The sequence below is a fragment of the Oryctolagus cuniculus genome, chromosome 1 (assembly GCF_051225735.1).
Source record: "Oryctolagus cuniculus isolate XC-2025 breed Fujian yellow rabbit chromosome 1, ASM5122573v1, whole genome shotgun sequence".
Taxonomy (NCBI): domain Eukaryota; kingdom Metazoa; phylum Chordata; class Mammalia; order Lagomorpha; family Leporidae; genus Oryctolagus; species Oryctolagus cuniculus.
Window position 1 is genome coordinate 197,938,972 of NC_142867.1, and position 18,530 is coordinate 197,957,501.

The 18,530-nt window shown below is 50.7% G+C and overlaps 1 protein-coding gene across 1 annotated transcript; it reads right to left on the minus strand.

The window, feature by feature from the left end:
* Positions 1–8,834: 8,834 nt before the first annotated feature.
* SPATA31F1 (SPATA31 subfamily F member 1) lies at positions 8,835–15,183 on the minus strand. The gene is made up of 4 exons (XM_002707935.6): positions 15,040–15,183; positions 14,377–14,422; positions 13,803–13,863; positions 8,835–12,765 (listed from the first exon to the last, which is right to left on the minus strand). The coding sequence occupies exons 1-4, from the start codon at positions 15,181–15,183 to the stop codon at positions 8,943–8,945; spliced, it is 4,074 nt and encodes a 1,357-aa protein (XP_002707981.4). The 3' UTR covers positions 8,835–8,942.
* Between the last annotated feature and the right edge of the window lie 3,347 nt (positions 15,184–18,530).

Below are 18,530 nucleotides of genomic sequence, written 5' to 3' on the forward strand. Positions count from 1 at the left end.
AGCTGGGACTTGAACTGGTACTCAAAATGGGATGCTAATATCCCAAGCAGTGACCTAACCTTCTATACCACAATGTCACTCTCCCTACTCCCAGCTTCTTACTCTGTCATCTTGCATGATGTCATTCCTGGATTTAATTGTTAATATTTCAAATTTGCAATTCATTCTGGTGTGTGCTGTGACTGCTGGATCATAACCTAGAATCTATGTTTAAAGCTGAATGAAGACTTCAGAGTTGTGACTGCCCCCCTGGCCCCCACCGCCGCCCCTGTCAGAACTGGAAAACCCATCTGTTTGCAGAGTGCTAAACTCAGCAGCAGGCACCTCACCCCCAGGCTTACTCAAGTTTTCTGAAGGCTGGATCTTGAGGGGCTGGAGAAGCCTTAGGGAGACGAGGAAATGAGGGTTGGGAGGCACCGTCAGGACAGGGTGACCAAGCACGTGGGCCTGTCAGAGGGGTATTGCTGATGGGAAGGAGGGGATGCAGGGGGTGGGGATTGGAGATAGGAATGCTGTCGGGATGGGGACGTAGAGGTGACATTTTCCCCAGGTTCAGAGAGGACAGGGGCAGGAATTTGAGTGGCCTAGCAGAGAGATACCAGCCATTGTGTGTGAGGTTTTCCAGCAGGATAAACCCGTAAGCGGGGCAGGGAGAGCTCATTCCCTGTGAGAGGCTAGCACTCCAGGAGCAGAACTGGGAACCACAAGGACAGATTTCGTGGAGCTTTTCCTGGTCTCATGGCAGATCCTGGCACCAGAATGTTTGAAATTCCCCAATCCCCCACATCCCTGTGGAAAGGTAGGATAGCAAGGGCCGTGAGGATTTAGATGATTCCAGAATCCTATTGTGCTAGATTGTTTCCAAATATGGCTGCATTTCAGAATCACCCGGGAACGCTTACAAATACGAAATTAGAGGCACTACTCCACCTTCTTACATAGACCATCAGGAAAGAGCCCCAGGAGTCTGTATTTTGTACCGAGCTGTCTGGTAATTGTAAGCCCTTGGTGGGCTAGGGCTGAGTGAGCCATAAGGGCCTTTTACACTTTCATCCCCACGCCAGATGGGCCCAGAGCCAGGAGCAGGGAACATAGGTGGTCTGGGGTAAAGGAAGCCAGAGTGATGACCCCCCAGGCCCCTTGTGGGAGAGGCTTTTGTGCTCTGGCATAACTTGCAGGAAAAGGGGAAGGTGGCAGGAAGGAGGAGGGGACCGTGGTGCGGCTTCTCTCAAATCCCAGGCTCCCTCTCTGTCAGGACACCTGCCTGTCCCCTCGGGACTTGGTGGAGGCCGCAGAGGCTCTTACTCTGAGTGTTAGTATTGCACATGGTGCCCTTCCTTAAGCTGTTGAGGTCCTCTGACTGCCGCGAGATGGTGGACGCAGACCCCTCAGGGCTCGGACTTGCCCTCCATGCCTAGATACAGGTCACTCCCTGCCTCTGAACCAGACCGCAGGGGTAGAGCAGCCTCAGAGAGATGCTGATGCAGACTGCCCACGTGGCCATTGTTGGTGCTCACCTGATGGTCTGGCCCGTCCCTCCCTGCAGTCCACCTGAACGCTATTGGGTGCGGAGTTCTGGGGCTTGCAGCCCTGCACCAAGGCCCCTTTTGGTCTTGCACCAAGGCCCCTTTTGGTCCTCAGGCAAGGTTCAATGTGGACATTAGGGAAGGGGAACATGCACATCTGAGACTGAGTGTCCACCAAAGAGCTCAGGTCCTCGGGGTGAATGCTTGGCTTGGTGGTGCCCCAGTGGAACTTAGGTACCGTCTGACAACCTCTGTGGTGGGAGCTGTGGAGGAGCACTGCACTGGCATTTAGGGGTGAGGGCTGAGGGGGTACACAGGCTGGCTTGTGCTCTACCATGAGAAGGGCAGAATACACTCTATCACCAGACTTAGGCCTTGGACATGTGTTTTTTTCATGCCGTCAACAGATCCATTACCCCTTTAGGACAGGCACCTGGGCCAGCTGTGGGGTAGACAGCCTAGGTATGGGTGTTGCAAGAGTCTGGAAATCCCCACATTGGAAAGGGCCACATTCCCTCAGCCCTGGGCTTGTCTGCCTGCCTGGTAGGGGGCGGGGGGTTCCAGGGCAGCAGATGCTTCAAGCTTGGCAGGCAAGAGTCGGGGAGGGGTATGGCGGGAATCTCAGCCGAGGGGCTGGGCTAGTCCTGGAACAGAGTTTGGGGTGGGCTGAGTCCCTCAGCGTGTGTGTCCAACAAGGGTCAGAGGGCCTGGGCGCTTTGGTGCTCCTGGGTTCCCAGCCGAGCGCTGAGCCCTCGGAATGAGATGCCCTGTGGACATGCAGCTGTTACTAAGGAGCTGCTGAGGTCCTGGGGGTGCACGTGACACACGCTTTCAGAAACGTGTACTGTTTGTGCGCCTGGTGTAGTTGCATACATCAATGTACAGTTGCTAGGGTTAGGATTATGCCTGGAACAGTGTGATACTGACATTACGGACGGGTCTTAGGCAGTGGTAAGCACTGGTGTGGAATTACGGCAGTGTTAAAGAGGGCTTGGAATTTGGTGTGTGGTTTATAACAGCTAGTTATATTGGAATAAGATTGTGTTAGGGTTGGAGTAGGGCATTGTTTGTATTTAGAACCGGGATTAAGATTGGCCATGGAGTTAAACTTGTGTTGGAGGGGAATTTTAAGCATCTAAGATACACATAGAGGGATTTAGTCTTGGGTATAATGTGGGTATTTATCTGGTGTAGATTAGAGGTTATTGGTCGTCTCCTAACCACCCATGCTTGTGGAGTTTGAACGACTCTTGTAGTTATGTTTCAACTAAGGAAAGTAGACAGCTAGGCCGTGGAGAGCCTAACATCACAGTGTTCTATAACAAACTTTTTTGGCCATGTAAACATTTTTGGTTTTCACCCATCAATATTTCCTTTCTTTTGCTTTTTTTTTTTTAAACAGCATATACAGTTATGAGCCACTGTATTAATGCATTCTTGGTAGAGTAGATTGAAATTATGTTTTGGCAAAAATTAAAAAATTACAAGAAAAAGGAAGGAAGATTGAGGGAAGGAGAGAGAGAAGGAGAGAAATCTGGTTATCTTCTTAGAGTTGAACCTATGAAATGAATGAAATCTGTTCTCTTTATATATTTTACAAAAGATGTATTTATTTGAAAGAGAGTTACAGAGAAAGAGGGAGAGACAGAGAGATCCTCCTTCCGCTGGTTTACTCCCCAGATGGCTGCAACGACTGGTGCTGGGCTGGGCCGAAGCCAGGAGCCAGGAGTTTTTTCTAGTTCTCTCCTGTGAGTTCAGGGGCTGGAGGACTTGGGTCATCCTCTGCTGCTTTCCCAGGCCATAGCAGGGAGCTGGATCAGAAGTGGAGCAGCCGGGGCTCAAACCGGCGCCCATATGGGGTGTGGCACGGCAGCAGCAGCAGCTTTACCTGCTCTGCTATGCCACAGCGCCAGCCCCTGCTCTCTTTATATTAATAAATTAAAAAAAAAAAGTCTCTAGGATTTTTTTAAAAAAGATTTGTTTATTTGAAGGCCAGAGCTACAGAGAGGGAGAGACAGTGAGAGATCTGTCACCCATTGGTCCATCGGGCCCAAATTGCCATAATGGCCAGGGGTGAGCCAGGCTGAAGTCAGGAGCCTGGAACTCCATCTGAGTTCCTTGTAGGTGGCAGGGCCCAAGAACTTGGGCCATCGTCCGCTGCCTTCCCAGGTGCATATGCAGGAGCTGGATCAGAGGTAGCATCACTGGGGCCTGAACCTGTGCCCACAGGGGATGCCAGCACCATAGGCGGTGACTTAACCTACTGTGCCACAGTGCCAGCCCAGCATTTCCTTTCTGAGGTGGAGTTGTTCCAGTCCCATTTGAAGGAACTGGGACTTAGAGTTATCTTCGGAAATGAGGCTGGAACTGGGTTTTGGGGTGAGTTGGTCAGGGTGGGGTTGAGGTTCACAGCCTCACATGTGGTCGTGCCCTGTGTCAGGTGCTCCTTCCCAGGGACAGATGACCTGGTTCTTCATGGTCCCTGAGGGTAACTTGGACCACGTGTGTCTGTCTTGTCCTCCTCTTGGTCTTCTGTGTCACAGTCTAGAGGTCAGGACCCTGCAGGACTAAAGCAGCAGTAATCTGGGGCTCTGCTGGTGATGGGTGTGTAGGTGAGGGACAGGGTCGCTGAAGAGCGCGGTGGACTCACTTCCTCACCCTGACAGTTCTTTAAGGGCACACAGTCAAGTTCTGGAGACCAAAGACCTGCGGTGAAATCTAAGACTGTGCTGTTAAAGGACAAGCCATGTGTCAGAAATGACAAACCAGAGTTTGGAGATGAGAAAGACTGCCCTGACCTGAGGTGGCCTAGGGGCTCTATGGAGGCAAGGGGCTGGGCAGGAAGGATGGATTTGGCCATGGTTGTGACTGAGTCTGTGAGATGTGTGTGCCAGTCAGTGTGTGCGTGTGTTTGTGCCCGTCTCTTCTCGATTCTCTCCCTCAGAGTGTTCATGAGTCTGTGTAGCTGTGTTACTTAGACCTGTTTGTGCACTCTCTGAATTTGTGTCTGAGTGGCATGGTTGGCTTTGCGTCTTTTTCTGTACCACCTGTGTGGCTAAGTACTTGTGTTCATGTGTCTGTGTGTGGTTCTGCTCAGGCCTCTCCCTTTTTGCTCCTCCCGTTCCCTGACACATTCCAGCTGCCGGCACTATTTACCGCAAGCAGTGGCTTCCCTTCCCACTGTTTGGGTTCCCATGGTCAGGCTGCCTGCCCAGGACCCTGCCCTGTGGCCTTTGTAACTGACCTGACCTTGAGAGTAATTCTCTCTGGAAATCCCCTAGAATGCAACTTGCCTGGTCTTGGATGGAGAGAAGTTATGGTTGAGGAGAGGGACAAGGCGGGAAAGGGGGCCAGTTGGCAGCACCCACGCCTCCTCCTGGAAACAAGACATCTCTCTCTGGCTGGTTCACAGACTTTCCTCCTTCAATACTCTCATCAGGCCCAAGTAGTCACTGTCCTCTCCTCGCCCTCTCTAGGGATGGGATTGGTTGATTCTCTACCTTTCCACTTTGACCAGGTAGGGTAGATCCTCCGTGTCCCCCATCCCCCGGCACCTTAAATGCTTGTATTCTGCTTAATTTTTTCCCAAAGATTTGTTTTGTTATTTGAAAAGCAGAGAGAGAGAGAGAGAGAGAGAGAGAGAGAGAGAGAGATGTCAATCTTCCATCTGCTGGTTCACTCCCCAAATGGCCACAACGGCTGGGGCTTGGCCAGGCTGAAGCCAGGAGCCTGGCACTCTGTCTGGGTCTCCCATGTGGGTGCTAGAGGCCCAAGCACTTGGGCCATCCTCTGCTGCTTTCCCAGGACTATTAGCATGGAGCTGGATCAGAACTGGCACAGCTTGGACTCAAACCAGTGCTCATATGGGGTGCTGGTGTCACAAGCAGTGGCTTAACAAGTGCCTCATAATGCCAGCTCCGTGCCTGTCTCTTATATCTTCACCTGAACTCAAGGTGATCCTCCTTCCTTTTCTTTCCATGCAGTGGGCACGAGAACCAACCTTATCCTTCCTTCTGTGTTAGGCCTGGCCTGGGCCTTGGGCTCCAGTGTCTCAGTGGAGTACTGGGCCTTGGTTGGCTGGTGAAGCAGCAGCAGCCCAGCCACCTCCCACTCTGCAGGAAGCAGCATCTCCATGCGGTTTATTCCTGTGCTCATCCTCTGTTCTTTGCCCTCCCTGTCTGGACTGCAGTGGGCAGGCACATACGTAAAGTGGCCCCTGTCCTCTCTGACCCAGTGTTTGACAGGACAGTTGTGGAGAAGCCACTCACCTCCCACTGTTGGAAATCAGTGGAATGAAATCCAACCTGACAATTCTGACAGTTTTTGAAGAGAGCAAGGGAAGGGCTCTAGAAAATATCAGGCCTATTGACCAAGACGTGATGTAGTACCCGAGCTAGCAGTGACGTTTCCACCTCTGGACTTGTGCCTTTCATTGGGCTTTGCTTCCTCTGATTTTGGCCTCTCTTGAAACTTGAGGGAAGTGAATTGGCTTTGCTAGGGTTTGAGATGGCACGCATGAGGCTTCCTCCATGTGCTTCCTATGTGAATCATAGGCTCTGATCCTGCCTTCTCCTACTCTTGACTTTGCTGAGAACTTAAAATCCTGGTGGCCTTCATTTCAGTTCATCTGTCTGCCCACAGCCCTCTGTTGTGGGAGTTTGGTCAACAGTCTGAGCCCATGCTGGCCTATGGGAAGTAGGAGCCTGTGGGAGACCATGGAAGGACCTACTCCACCCTAATCAGGATGTGTGCACGCTAACCCTGGATTCCATCTGATGCCACTGTGACGCATCTGAGTCCATTCCCTTCATTCTGGACTCCCTGTAGCCCCCTAGCTCTGTGGCTCTCTGCCAAGCTTCCACCACACAGAGGATGTGCCTGTCACAAGACCTCCTTTGATCTTTGGCTTGCTTTACGAAAACACCTGGAGAGTCTTGGCTCAGCAAGGCTGGACCTTGTGCCTGCCTGTCCTTGGGGCCCAGTTAGGGGCCATTTAGGCACAGAGCCCCCATTCAGAGGAGGGACACATCCCTGGCTCTTCTGTATCCTAGCAGTGGACACGCTGTACTAAATGCAGGGTCCTAGCCGGGGAAGCAGGTCTGCCACTACTTCCTGGGTTGATGAGATGGTGAGTGATCTTGAACTTTCTTAGGAGCCAAATGTTCACATGTCCATGATAACACCTCACAAAGAAGCCATCACATGCCTTGCCTTTTCTCCAGCTCTTGGAGTGAAGATACAGAGGTGCTTCTTTCTGAGATGTTACGTGACCAAAACAGAAGCCCATGCCACGTTCCCAGGGTATCCTCTCTTGTCTCCCTGCTTCCCATTTCTCTCTTCCCATCCCTAAGTCTCCTTGGTCCCTCACTGATCCATAGGATTCCTCTCCACCCTGTTTCTGTGACTCCAGCCCCACAGTCTTGCTCAGGTTCCACACAGTGATCTTTCCTGCTGCTCCAATATCCAAGAGCTCTTGCTTCATGCACATGATTGGCCATCTCAACTTTTCCATGCTCACCTGGCATTCAGACTACCATCAACTTGTTAGGCCCTAACAGGATGTTTCCACAGCAACTCCCAGAATTCCTATTTACCTCCATTTTTTTGGTTTTGATTGCCATATACCCTTGCCTCTTAGAGTCCTTGTCCCTCCCCGGATTTTCATAAACCCCACTGGATCGTTGCTCGCAGTGTAGTTGCTGGAGAAAACTTTCCTCCTGATGCACAGTCCTTGCTCACCAGTGCTGCATTCTCTACTTACAGAAAAGTGCCTGCATCTAGCCAAAGCCTAGATCTCCACCTGTGGAGCAGCTCCCACTTCTTTCTTCTTCACCATCTTGTTCCAGCAGTTCTGCCCTTGCTCTCCTGTATCACTTATTCCTCTCAACAGAATCTTTTCCACTAACTTTCAACACCTTTGTGTTCAGAACTTAAATAAACCCCTCTTGTGCTATTAAAAATGTGTTTTTAAACAAAAATCCCTGGAGGAGTTGATTTCACTTGCTATGACCAATTATTCTCCTCCCACTGTCTCTTGAATCCACTTTAGTCATATCTTCACCTACATTGCTCCCTGAATGTGTACTTCTGAATGTCGTGAATGGCCTTTATGCTGCCAAGGCTGATGAGCCTCATCTCGATGGATGGACAACTTTTCATGCAGTTGTTCACTTTCATCTTGAAAAAACTTCCGGTACGTCACACGCTTCTAGTTTTCCTCCTACTTCACTGGCTGCTACTTTTCAGCTCCTCTGCATGCTAGGTCTTCCTTTACTTTTCTGTTTCTTAATGTGGGATTCTCCCAGAACCCAGTTTTTAGATCTTTCTTTCATTTATACTCATTCCTGTAGTAATCTTATTTATTTACATGGCTGCCTGGTGGCCTACCTACCTACCTACCTATGTATCTATCTGTTTATATCTAGTATTGTCTGCAGCCATGACCCTCGCTGAGGATACACTGTTGGAGGCATGGCCTCAAGTTATGCTACTGCAGTAATGGTAGAAGTAGAGGGGGTGAGAACTGGTTATATTTTGGGTGCATTTTTAAAGGTAGAGACAGCAGGACTTACTGATGGAGTGGATGTGGACTGTTAGAGAAAACAGTAATGATATCCATGATTCTGTCCTGAATAACTAGACAGATGGAATTCATCTCTTGGAACATGTTTGCTATATGTGATTGCATGGTGGTGGCAGCAGAGAATTAGTTTGAGATCAGCATTGGATTTCCTGTGTATGTGTTTAGACACTTTGGGCTTATGAGACTGTTCACTTATGAGACCAAGAGCTCCACTGAGGCAAGGCCTGTGTTTTGCTCACCGCTGTGTCTGGCATAGTATCTGACACGTCATAAGTACTCAGCTGGATTGTTGAATACAATTTCTTATTATATCCATTATGACTCTCATGGGGTCATCTTCCTCATCAGACGTGTGTGCCCCAGCCTCACACCTCATAGTACTCATCACACTGACATGATATGTTGTCAGTCTCCCCAGCCCATACTTTGGATGCAACTAATATTAAGGTATTTCCATGCATAAGCTTTCCTGGGGGAGAATTTGGTAGGGCTGGGTGTTGAGTGTTCAGAATTCAAGCTTGACTTTTATTTTCAAGACACCTGAAAAAAGGTCATTCTTTCCCTGCTCAAATCTTTTTGTCCATATTAGGTCTAGGGTGGTGGAAGCTGTCAGAATTATGGGTTAAATCTCCCTCCCAAGATAGGAGGGCCTTCACAGCCTTTCTCGTGCATTCCTTTAACAAAATATGATGGAGACAAGGAGGAGACAGACAACCCTTGGCTTAGAGACATAGAGTATATTTTGGGTGGGGTTCTGCCCACCTGTGCCTTAATGGAAATGACAATAGCAGTCCTCCTCAAGGGATGTGGGGATTGGGGGCACCTATAGGTTCTTACTCCTTGTCTTCGTGGGCAGACCAGTGTTTTGGTCTGAGGTAGGGCTGGGAGCTAAAAGTGTTCCCTGGTTGGGTGGCACGGGCCATTCGAGGACAGTGCCGAGGGCAGTGGCGGGGAAGAGCTGGGACTGAGGCAGAGCCCTGGTGTTGGGAGCGGAGCCGGAGCTTAGCGTCTGGGGAATGGGAAACCCTCAGGAAAGCCGAGCCCCCCAGCTTCTCCGTGGGGCATGACTGGGCCTTGGGGTGTCCTGCTGACTTGTCCGTCCTAGTTCTCCTCTTGGGGCTTCTGACTGGAGCCAGGCTCTTCTCAACATTCTCTTTTCTGCTTTTGGCCACTTTCTCAGCTGCAGAAAATGTGGATTCCAAACACCCTTTGCCTTTTGTCTTGGAGTTAAAAAAATACAGAAAGGATTTCATCTTATCTAACAAGCTGGCCTCTGGAGGGCTGGGCCTCTTGTGCGGGTGGGCTGGCTTCCCCTGCCCCTCAAAAATCAGACTTAGCCACGTGTGGCCCTGCAAAGCTTTATCCTGAATCCGTTGGCCTCGGAGAGGCTGGCCGTGGGAAGCCTGCGCCAGCACAGGCTGGGCATTCTCAAGAGTCCTTGCTGGTTTGAGAACAACATTTAGCTTGGTGTGACTAGCTTGCAGGCCATCCTCTGATGCTTTCCCCCCAGAGACTCCTGGAGGCAGCTCTGGGGCCTTAAGCTGAGGGTGATTCTGGGGTCTGTGTTGACAGGGATCAGCAAAATGAAAGCTATGGCTCCGTCGCCAGGAGCCTCGAGGTGTCCTGTTCAGAGGCGTCCCTGCTGGCCTCTGGCCTTCAACAGAATGTCTTTCTTCTCTGGGTAAGGAGGGCCCAAGCCCTGCATCTCCTTCCCCATGGTCTCCTGCTCCTTTGAGTTTCCCTGAGTCCTCTCTCTTCTTAGGCATCATGGGGAGTGGGGCTGAGTCCTTGCTCTTGCCTAGGCTTTGGGGCTCAGAGCTCCAGGATTCCTCCAGGCTGGGGTTGTTCTCACTGGCCTCCACCTGAACACAAAGCACCTGGGTCTCCATCGTGTCCCCGCTGGGCTGTGAGATCCTGGAAGCCCAGTGGGCAGAACCGTGAGGCGCTTCTTTGAAAGTAGGTTGCTTTTGGTTCTGCTGCATTGCCTTCAATTCAGTGGCCAGCTGCTCCTTAAAGAGGACCCATTCTGGTTCTAGGACAGGAAGAGTGCCTGGTGGGATGGGTGGTTCCTGGAGCAACGCGTTTTCTTGGTTGTTGAGATTCCCAAGAGACTCTTGGAGGTACATGTTCTCTGGATTTGTGGCAGTTTCTTCCCTGGACTCCCTCGCCCTGGCAGGAATTCCCAACTGTATCTCTAGGACCTTTTTTCTCAGGTGGAAGTTTAGTTTGGTCAAGATATATGTCTTGATTGAGTAGGGGTTAGCAGGTTGTGGCTGGTTTTCTAGAAGCACCATCTCCATCATTTCTTCTTCCTGCTGTTCAATGTGGAGCTCCTCTGCAGTGTCTATACAAGTCTTGTTGTCATCTTGAAAGCATGGCTCAAGATCCAAACCTAGTTGTTGAAATGAAATCATCTGAGTCGGAGGCTCTGCTGGGATTTCGATAGGCCCAGAAACCACCTCTGTGATTATAGATTGGCTAGTGATGGCTGGGGACGTGGCCCTGGAGAGAGCCACATAATAAAGAGAAGGCAGCCCCGACAGGAAGGCCAGGTACTTGTGCCGTAAAGTTGTCTCCAGTTTCTCAATGACTTCCTCAGATAGGGCTTGGGGCAGCTTACGACGTCTGGGAACAGGCCGTGGTAGGGCCTGTTGCTGTGGCTCAAGCTCTATTGGCATCCAGGGTATGACTTCGTGATGTGGGTCAAGGTCAGTTGCTTCCTGCAGCTCCAGGGGCTGGACTTCTGGAATGCAGGAAAAGGGAACCACTGCCAGGCCCCCAGGAATCCTGCAGTTCCAGGAGCTATAGACACGTGCAGGAACCTTGCCCTGTTGGATCTGTGCACATTTGGAGTTGATGTGGCTGTGCAACATTGCCTTGGCCTGGGTGAACAAGTGTGGCATGGGGATCAATACTGGGGTCACAATGGGTGAGAGCAGGTCACTGGCCCTGTTGGTGTCTAGGGCTATGGTCTGGGGTGCACTCTCATTGGGTAGATCTTCGCTGCTCCAGGCCAGCGCCTGCTGGTCAGTGGAGGAAAGGAGTAATTGGATGGACTGCTGGATCTTCTGGGGCAGACCCCAGCGGTGGTGAATTAGCTGCTTCTGGAGATGGAATTCCAACATTCTCCGGGCATTTTCTGGGAAGAAGAGCAGTTCCCTGGTGAGGACTGAGACAGGCTTTGCCGACCAGCAAGTTTTCAGAGGCTCTGGAGAGTGGCCTTTGTCACAGGACTCATACTGCTTGGGGCTCTGGGCATGCTGAGATTTCCGGAAGGCAGCTGGTAAGCCCCACTGAAGCTGGAGCTGCCTCTGCAGCAGGTGCCATTCCAAGGTTTCATACTCAGCCAGAGTCAGAAATGGGACGTTGAACTGAGCTTGTTGATGGTCAGATGGAGCCACCCAATTCGGGGAAGGTGGGGAAGAGGGTGCACATGACTGGGGTGGGGTTTCGGGTATTTGGCGGAGGTGAGAAAACTCCTTGAAGAGAAAATGGTCCTTCAAGGAGGGTCTGGACACGTTCTGAGCCTTGGAGAGGCCTGGAGAGCTCAGGAAAGTGGTAACTAGGGATTCGCTGTGCAGAGTAGGGAGGCCACAGAAGAGCTGGCTGTGTTTCTGTTGCTGTTGGCTCTCCGAGTCCCAGGCTTGTCCCTCTGGGAGTGAGCAGAGGCCACTTGGGTCTTTAGTGTCTGACGTGTATAATGCTAGGACCACAGGGCTTTGCGGTTTCTCGCTGTGGTGACTTTGTTCTGGGTCTGTAAGGGACCATTCAGAAACCCAGAAGGTCTGTGTGGGTTGGCCAGTCATACATAAACCCCAGGTCTGGTGGTAAACAGTACTAATTTTTTCAATAGAGATCTTAGAAGTATTATTCAGGACATAGGAAAATGATGGCTTTTTTCCAGGTTCCCAAAACAGTGGTGGGTTTGGCATAAGCTGCTTCAGGGACTCCTCCACACGCCTCGGGAGCCCCCACCTCTGGAAATGCACCCATTTTTTCACATGGACCTCAAGAAGCCTCAGTATTTTAGGACTAAGAAATGGCAAGTGGACAGTGAGGACTGCATCCATATGAAAGGCCACGGGATGTGTCAAACTAGTGACCTCAGGGTTTAGGGACAGCAAAGAGACCTGGGACTTCAAGTGCTGGTATTCTTCTTCCTCACGGACAAGGCTGGAGAAGTGCCCCGTCGTCTCCTCCAGCTGCTCTGGCACGCTGGGCTCCTCCAGCCTGGAAGAGGCCATGGCCTCTGGAGCCAAGATCATCGCTGGCACTTGACATTCTTGCTCTAGCTGGAGGTAGTCAAAGTCAGCCCAGTATTCTCGGATGCTGACTGCACTTGCTGACTGGGCCGCCGACTGGAGTAAGAATTCTGACTCTGTGACTTGTACCACTGTTGGGATTACAGGTACCAGTGAAAGCTCTCCAGAGTACTCCGTGTGACGCTCCAGACTGTGTCCCAAGGACACACTGGATGTGGACACGGTCTCCAGACAAGAAGAGTCCTGAGGTGGCCTTGGTGGAGCGGGGGAGACCTGGACGTGCTCACCCTCCAGAAGCTGGTGAATCTCCAGAGCTGCAGAATTGCAGATGTGGCAGGAGCGATCCGTGCACAGGAGCCGCCGCACACCTTCCTCCTCCGGAAGCCAGCCCTGGCTGGGGAGGGAAACACAGCCGTTGTTAATGATGGCGTGACCTCTGCCTCCTTGGAGGAGTGAGGCCGGGGATTGGCACTGCCCTCCCCTGGTCTTGCAAGTGACCTACACCTTCTGGCTGTCTGCCCTGCTGTGTGTCTTCCTAAGAAAATGCCGTTTGGCAAAGTGTAATGGGTTGGGTTGAGGGTCAGGGGTTTGTTAGGCAAGGTCTCAGACAAGCCATGGGAGGGAATGGTCTTCGGAGAGGACTTGAAACTTGGTTCACTTTTCTGCTGACCTTGTTGAGAAGCTAAAATAAGAGAAAGGAATCAGGCAGAGGGAAGATCCAAGCAGTTGGCTGGTAGGCCGTCACCAGAAATGCGGCCAGTAAAACCTGATCAGGCTCATTTTAGGCAAAGAAAGCCTAAGCCTGGTTGATATCAGAACATCTGAACTGTGGGAAACAAGGGCCTCTGGAACTCTGCATTCTGGGAGTATCTGGTGTTCTTGCTGCTATATCCAGCATCTCTTGGGAACCAATCCTGTTCTCTACAGATCTTAAGGAGGAGATAAGATGATAGACTCCTGTCTGAGGTCTATCCTAGGAACTGGCTCCCTGAAGTCAGAACCATAACAGGTAACAGCCAGACCTACATCCAGCCAGACTCAGGAGTCTTCCTTTGGAAGGGTGTGGTTATAAAGAGAATATGGCAATGATGATTTCTTAATATGCAAAATCCATTCTCTGGACTGAACGACGTGTCTCATGTCTGAGTGCAGTCCCCTGTAGCATCCTTTATGAATTATGCACTAGACAAATCCCGAGTTCCAGAACTACTTTCGCCATAGCACTGAGTGCAATTGGGTGACCCTTCCCTCCTGAGACACGTCAAGTCTACTCTGCCCAGGCAACCTTCTTATTAGTGAACCAGCCTGCACTGTGTGTGTCTCCCACCCAGCCATATCCCTCTCCTCATCTCTGCCCCAGGCCAAGCCAAGATATCATCACAGGCCAGACTCAAAGTTGGGAGACCAAAAAGAGCAGGAGATGGAGATCACCTTTTCATGACTGAGATCAGCTCCCGCGGCTTCTCAGCTTCTTCCTGGGAAAGTCTCCTAGCTGAGGAACCAGGAAAGAGTTTTATGGACCATGGGAGAGTGTCAGGGTTATCCCAGAGGAAGCTAGAGACCTATGACTCAACCAGAGCAGACTGAAATACCCAACTATCAGTGCTCTCAGGCATGTCCACGTACAATCTAATCACAACTTGTGTTGTGGGCCTTTGCCCTGTGAGTGAGGTGAGATCATTGCTATTATACCCATTTTATGGAGAACAAGACTGAGAGATGGTGTGACTTCCACAGGATTGTAAAACTAGTAAATCAAACAGTTAAGGGCATCTGTTCTCCTTCCTCAATTCTTGATTCCCAGGGGGAAAACAGAGCATTGGGGAACATTCCCACGTTGTTATTTCCAACCCATGGAAGTCCTCTGTGGAAGCTGTCAGTTTGGTAAATGGGAGCCTTCAGTGGTTAGAGCACTGACTCCTGGCACCAGGTGTCATGAAGGGACAGGAACCGTGGGTACTTCAGCCACAGTAGAAGGGAGTCAGAGGAGAGAGGAAGACTTTACCTCTTGATGCTGCATCTCTGGCCCTTTGCCTGACTTTTCGGTGACGCTTAAAGACAAAAACATTAGAATGTGAAGCTGGGGCACCATTTCTGTTTTCATGTCCTAGATGAGACAACACTCATATAATCACTTCCCACTCCCTTTCTATATACCCTGTACAACATTTCCTTTCCCTGTACTCCACCTTCTTTACCCCCACTTTTCCCTCCTCTGCATATTTCTGACATCCTCTTGGCTCTCTATTTTACATACTTCCTGTCCCTATGCCATGACAAGCTCTGTAGGGAGTTTAGGATGACCCAGGAGGAAAAGTGGAGCAAATTAACAGGTGAATGATTCTAACAGCAACAGAACTTCTGCTACGAAGTCTACAGGACAGAAAAGCATCTGCAGTGGGAGCCTGTTAAGATCCAGTGAGGTAGACCTCATAGCATCTAGCTGTTAACGGAAACCAAGTGGAAGGGTTCTCTACTTTTCTATTAGAATGTGTTGCAGGGAGGGTGGCCTGGCCAGGAATTCAGGACTCTGAGAAGAAAATTCCAAAGGTAACTGATCATATGGCATAAAATAGGGGTGAGGTGGGAGTAATAAGGAGACACCCTGAGAACTTCAAGCTTCTTAACCGAGGCTTGCATTAGTTCCGCAGGGTCAGCGCTCCCCTACCTGGCAGCAGCTCCTTTTAGATTCCAATGTCAGTCCATGTTGACTCCTTTTCACTTGCCAGAGAAGTAGGATAAGGATGAAGATGGAGCCGTAGGTATACAAGGGATATCCAGCATCCCACAGAACAAAAGTAGGGTTCAACATGGTCTCAGCCTCATTAGCATGAGGAGACCAGGCACCCCCCTCTCTAGGCATCAGGGTCCTAGTGCTTAATGGTTCCCAATGCCAGGTCTTGGTCTTGTCATGTCCGCCTCACAGAGGGCAGAACCAGGCTCCCAGACTGCATCACAAAGCCCTCCTGCCTTGTAAGGCTGTGTCATAGGGAAGCTCATGTGGTGATTCGGTCTGTAGTTGAGGGTGTCTGGTTGTCTGTAAGGGTTACAGAGCGTGGAGTGAAGGTGCCACACCCACAAGCAGTGCCTGCTTCCCACCTTCTCTTCACCCTGCACCCCCTCCAGCAGCCTGATGGCTCAGTTCTCTCCTTTTCAGCAATGGTTACCTGTCCTCAGGAAACTGAGTGCTTTAGCACCTTTGTGAGAAAGAGTGTCTGGGACAGAGGAACCCCCATCAACTCTCCCTCCTGTTCTGGAAATACTCCTGAGTAGCACACAGCAGTTGGGGAGGGCAGGACTGGTAGTGACTTGCATATAGAAAGCTTTGATGTTTCTGGCAGTGAGTGATCAGAAAACATTAGTTCAAGAAGAGGGGACAGGGCTGATGTGGCAGGAAAAGGCCAAGGCCACTGTATCTACCCTGTGTGACCTTATGGATGGAAAGAGATTGTAAACACTGCCTTCCATGGAAGAATGGTCCATGTGGTCCACTGCTGGTACTCTGTCCAAGGCTTGGTTTTCCAGAGCTGATGCTACCCAGGTCATAGCATTCTGTCTGCTTGGGGAGAAGAATGCCTGCAGAGATGGATTAGTGGCTACTTCCAACTACACCTCAAAAACTAGCTGCTATTTTTGATTGTATGTGTGCTGTTTGCCTGAGGAATTTTCGTATATCTTTTTTTTTTTTAATCTGAATTTTGGAAGCTATTAGGTAGGACAGATGTCTTCCAGTTCAGCCCAGGTCCCAGCGCTTCTATATGCTGGCTCTTGGATTAGATATGTATGTTGCCTGCTTGGCTGCTGTGGATACGTGATATGCCTCCACTACCCCCAGGATTTCTCAGTGTCCTTGAGAGAGTTTCCCCCTGATGATAGTGCTCTCTGGCCAAGAAATCCAAGGGGCAAAATGTCTTCAAAGGCTCTCTGGTCTTCCTCTAACTTTCAGTCTACCCAGCAAGTGGGGTGAGTACTTATATGAGCCAGTAGTGTCAGTGGGACAGAGACAGCTGAACTATGTTGCCTTCTTGCTCTCAAGACACTTAAAAGTCATGGTGGGCATTTGGCATGGTTGTTAAGTCACCACTTGGGACACCCACATGCCATATTGGAGTGCCTGGGTTTGGCTTCTGACCAGCTTCCTTTTCATGTACAACATGGGAGTCTGCAGGTCATGGCTCAAGTACTTGGGTCCCTGCCACCTATTTGGGATACCCAGATTGAGTTTTGGGCTCCTGACTTTAGCCTGGCTCAGCTCTCGCTGTTGCAGGCATTTGGGAAGTGGACCAGTGGATAGGATGAAAATAGAGGAACAAAAGTCTTAAAAGGGAAAAGAAATGGAACAAAAAAAAAATCTGTCTTAAGAAAGACACTTCAAAATCTAGTTTTGAGGTGGGTGTTGTGGCCACCATATGGGAGTGCCAGTTCAAGTCCCTGGCTACTCCACTTCTAATCCATCTCCTGGCTAATGGGCCTGGGAAACATTTTTTTTTTTATTAAAATCTTTATTCATCTTTTTGTCAGAATCGAAACCCATGGAACACATTAGAAATTTAGGTGCATATCTGTCTCGTCTGGGGTCTCACCAAGTACAACCTCTATTTGCGCAGAAGCTCCCAGAGGGAATCCTTGGCGGATCAGAACAGAGGGCAGTGGTTCCTACCCCTCCCCTGTAAGCAAATAAATTAGCTTCCCAGTAAGCTCTCCCCGGTTCCCCGACATTCTGTGCGCGAGGAACACCTCGGTTCTGAAAACCCGGTGGCAGCACAGCATCCAGCCCCTACTTTCCACCAAGACGTACGCAGTCGAGGGAGGACGGCTGCCGCCCCGGGAGAAGCAGCTCCTGGCTCGCCGGCCGGGGCTGGCGCAGCGGGCTCGCTGCAGGTGTGTCTGCGGGATGCACCGTGGTTCTGTCCCTCGGGGTCCACACCCAAGGACTGAGAAGAGAGCCTCTTACCAGCGACGTTAAGGTCAGTGTTTCCCTGTGTCAAAATAAATACATTTTCCTGCAAGAACACATACATGACTATATACACACACACACACGCCTTTAGTGCTGCTGCCTGAGGCCCCGGCGGCTGCTTTACCATTAAAACCGAATTCAGGGAGCACACACAGGAGAGGCTGCAGGGGAGGCCAGGGCTTGCCTGCCTTTAAGAACAGAGGGATTTCTTTAGAAAAGAACGGCTGCCATCCGGTGACACTGAGCAACTGTTTCGGATGGGATTCAACTTGCCCAAAACGATGCACAAAGGAACCCACCTTGAACTTCAACTTCCTCTGACATTCACCCTGGCACAAACAGGGAGACACATCACCCAACAACCCTCTAAGCGAGGACGACTCCACTGTCCGGAATCACTGTGCCCCTCCCGGCCCACACTGCAGCCTCAAACCAGCCAACGGCTTTAGAAGGAAACCCTGTAACTAACCTTCCTCGTCCAAACGGCAGAGCTGACCCCTACCCCCCAGCGACCTGCCTGTGATGGCCTTAGATCCTAATGACTGACTCACAGAGGGCAGGGTCACAAAACGTTGCAAAAAGGAGTCTTGCTCTTTTTCCCAAATAGATCTCTGCGTCTGTGAATTTTTAGGGTTATCAGCTTTTTTCCCTCCAAGATTTGCCTACACAGAGTCTTCCAGCTCCAGCCCATTCTGACTGAAGACACACATTTCTGCGTTCAGCATCATGCCGCACCACTCTAACTTTAACCACTTCTAGCATCATCAGTTAGGAAACTGTAGGGACGTGAATGATATAAATTTTCTGCAAATGCGCTGAGGAAAAGGGGAGACAATGTGCGAGGCAGAGCGTTCTCTCCTGCCTTCTTGCCTAGCAGCCTCTGCCGCTTGCAGGGCGATGACCGGAGTCCCCAGGTGGAGGGCAGCTACGGGTTCAGTTTGGCGTGGCACTCTGAAGGCATCAGGTCTGAAAGGACACCAAGCCCTACGGGGTTCAGCGAGCACTAAGGAGGGCAGGCAGAGCCGCCGTCTCTCCTCCTGCCGCCCACCAGCTGGGTCCCAGCACTCTGCAGCACCACTACCCTAGGTATCCTTGAACTGAACTGTCAATGCCTCTGGCCACACACAAGCAGGGATGAATGTCTCCTGTCAACTCTTAACTTCAGTTTGGTGTGCTGATATCTATCAGCTCATCTCAGC

What these genes read in the sequence shown, in the direction of transcription:
- SPATA31F1 (XM_002707935.6), bottom strand. Translation starts at nt 15,183, where the DNA reads ATGTTGAACCCTACTTTTGTTCTGTGGGATGCTGGATATCCCTTGTAT. An exon ending in CTAAAAGGAGCTGCTGCCAG is followed by an intron (nt 14,423 to 15,039) that starts GTAGGGGAGCGC and finishes TTTGTCTTTAAG; the next exon opens with CGTCACCGAAAAGTCAGGCA. An exon ending in CAGAGATGCAGCATCAAGAG is followed by an intron (nt 13,864 to 14,376) that starts GTAAAGTCTTCC and finishes CTGGTTCCTCAG; the next exon opens with CTAGGAGACTTTCCCAGGAA.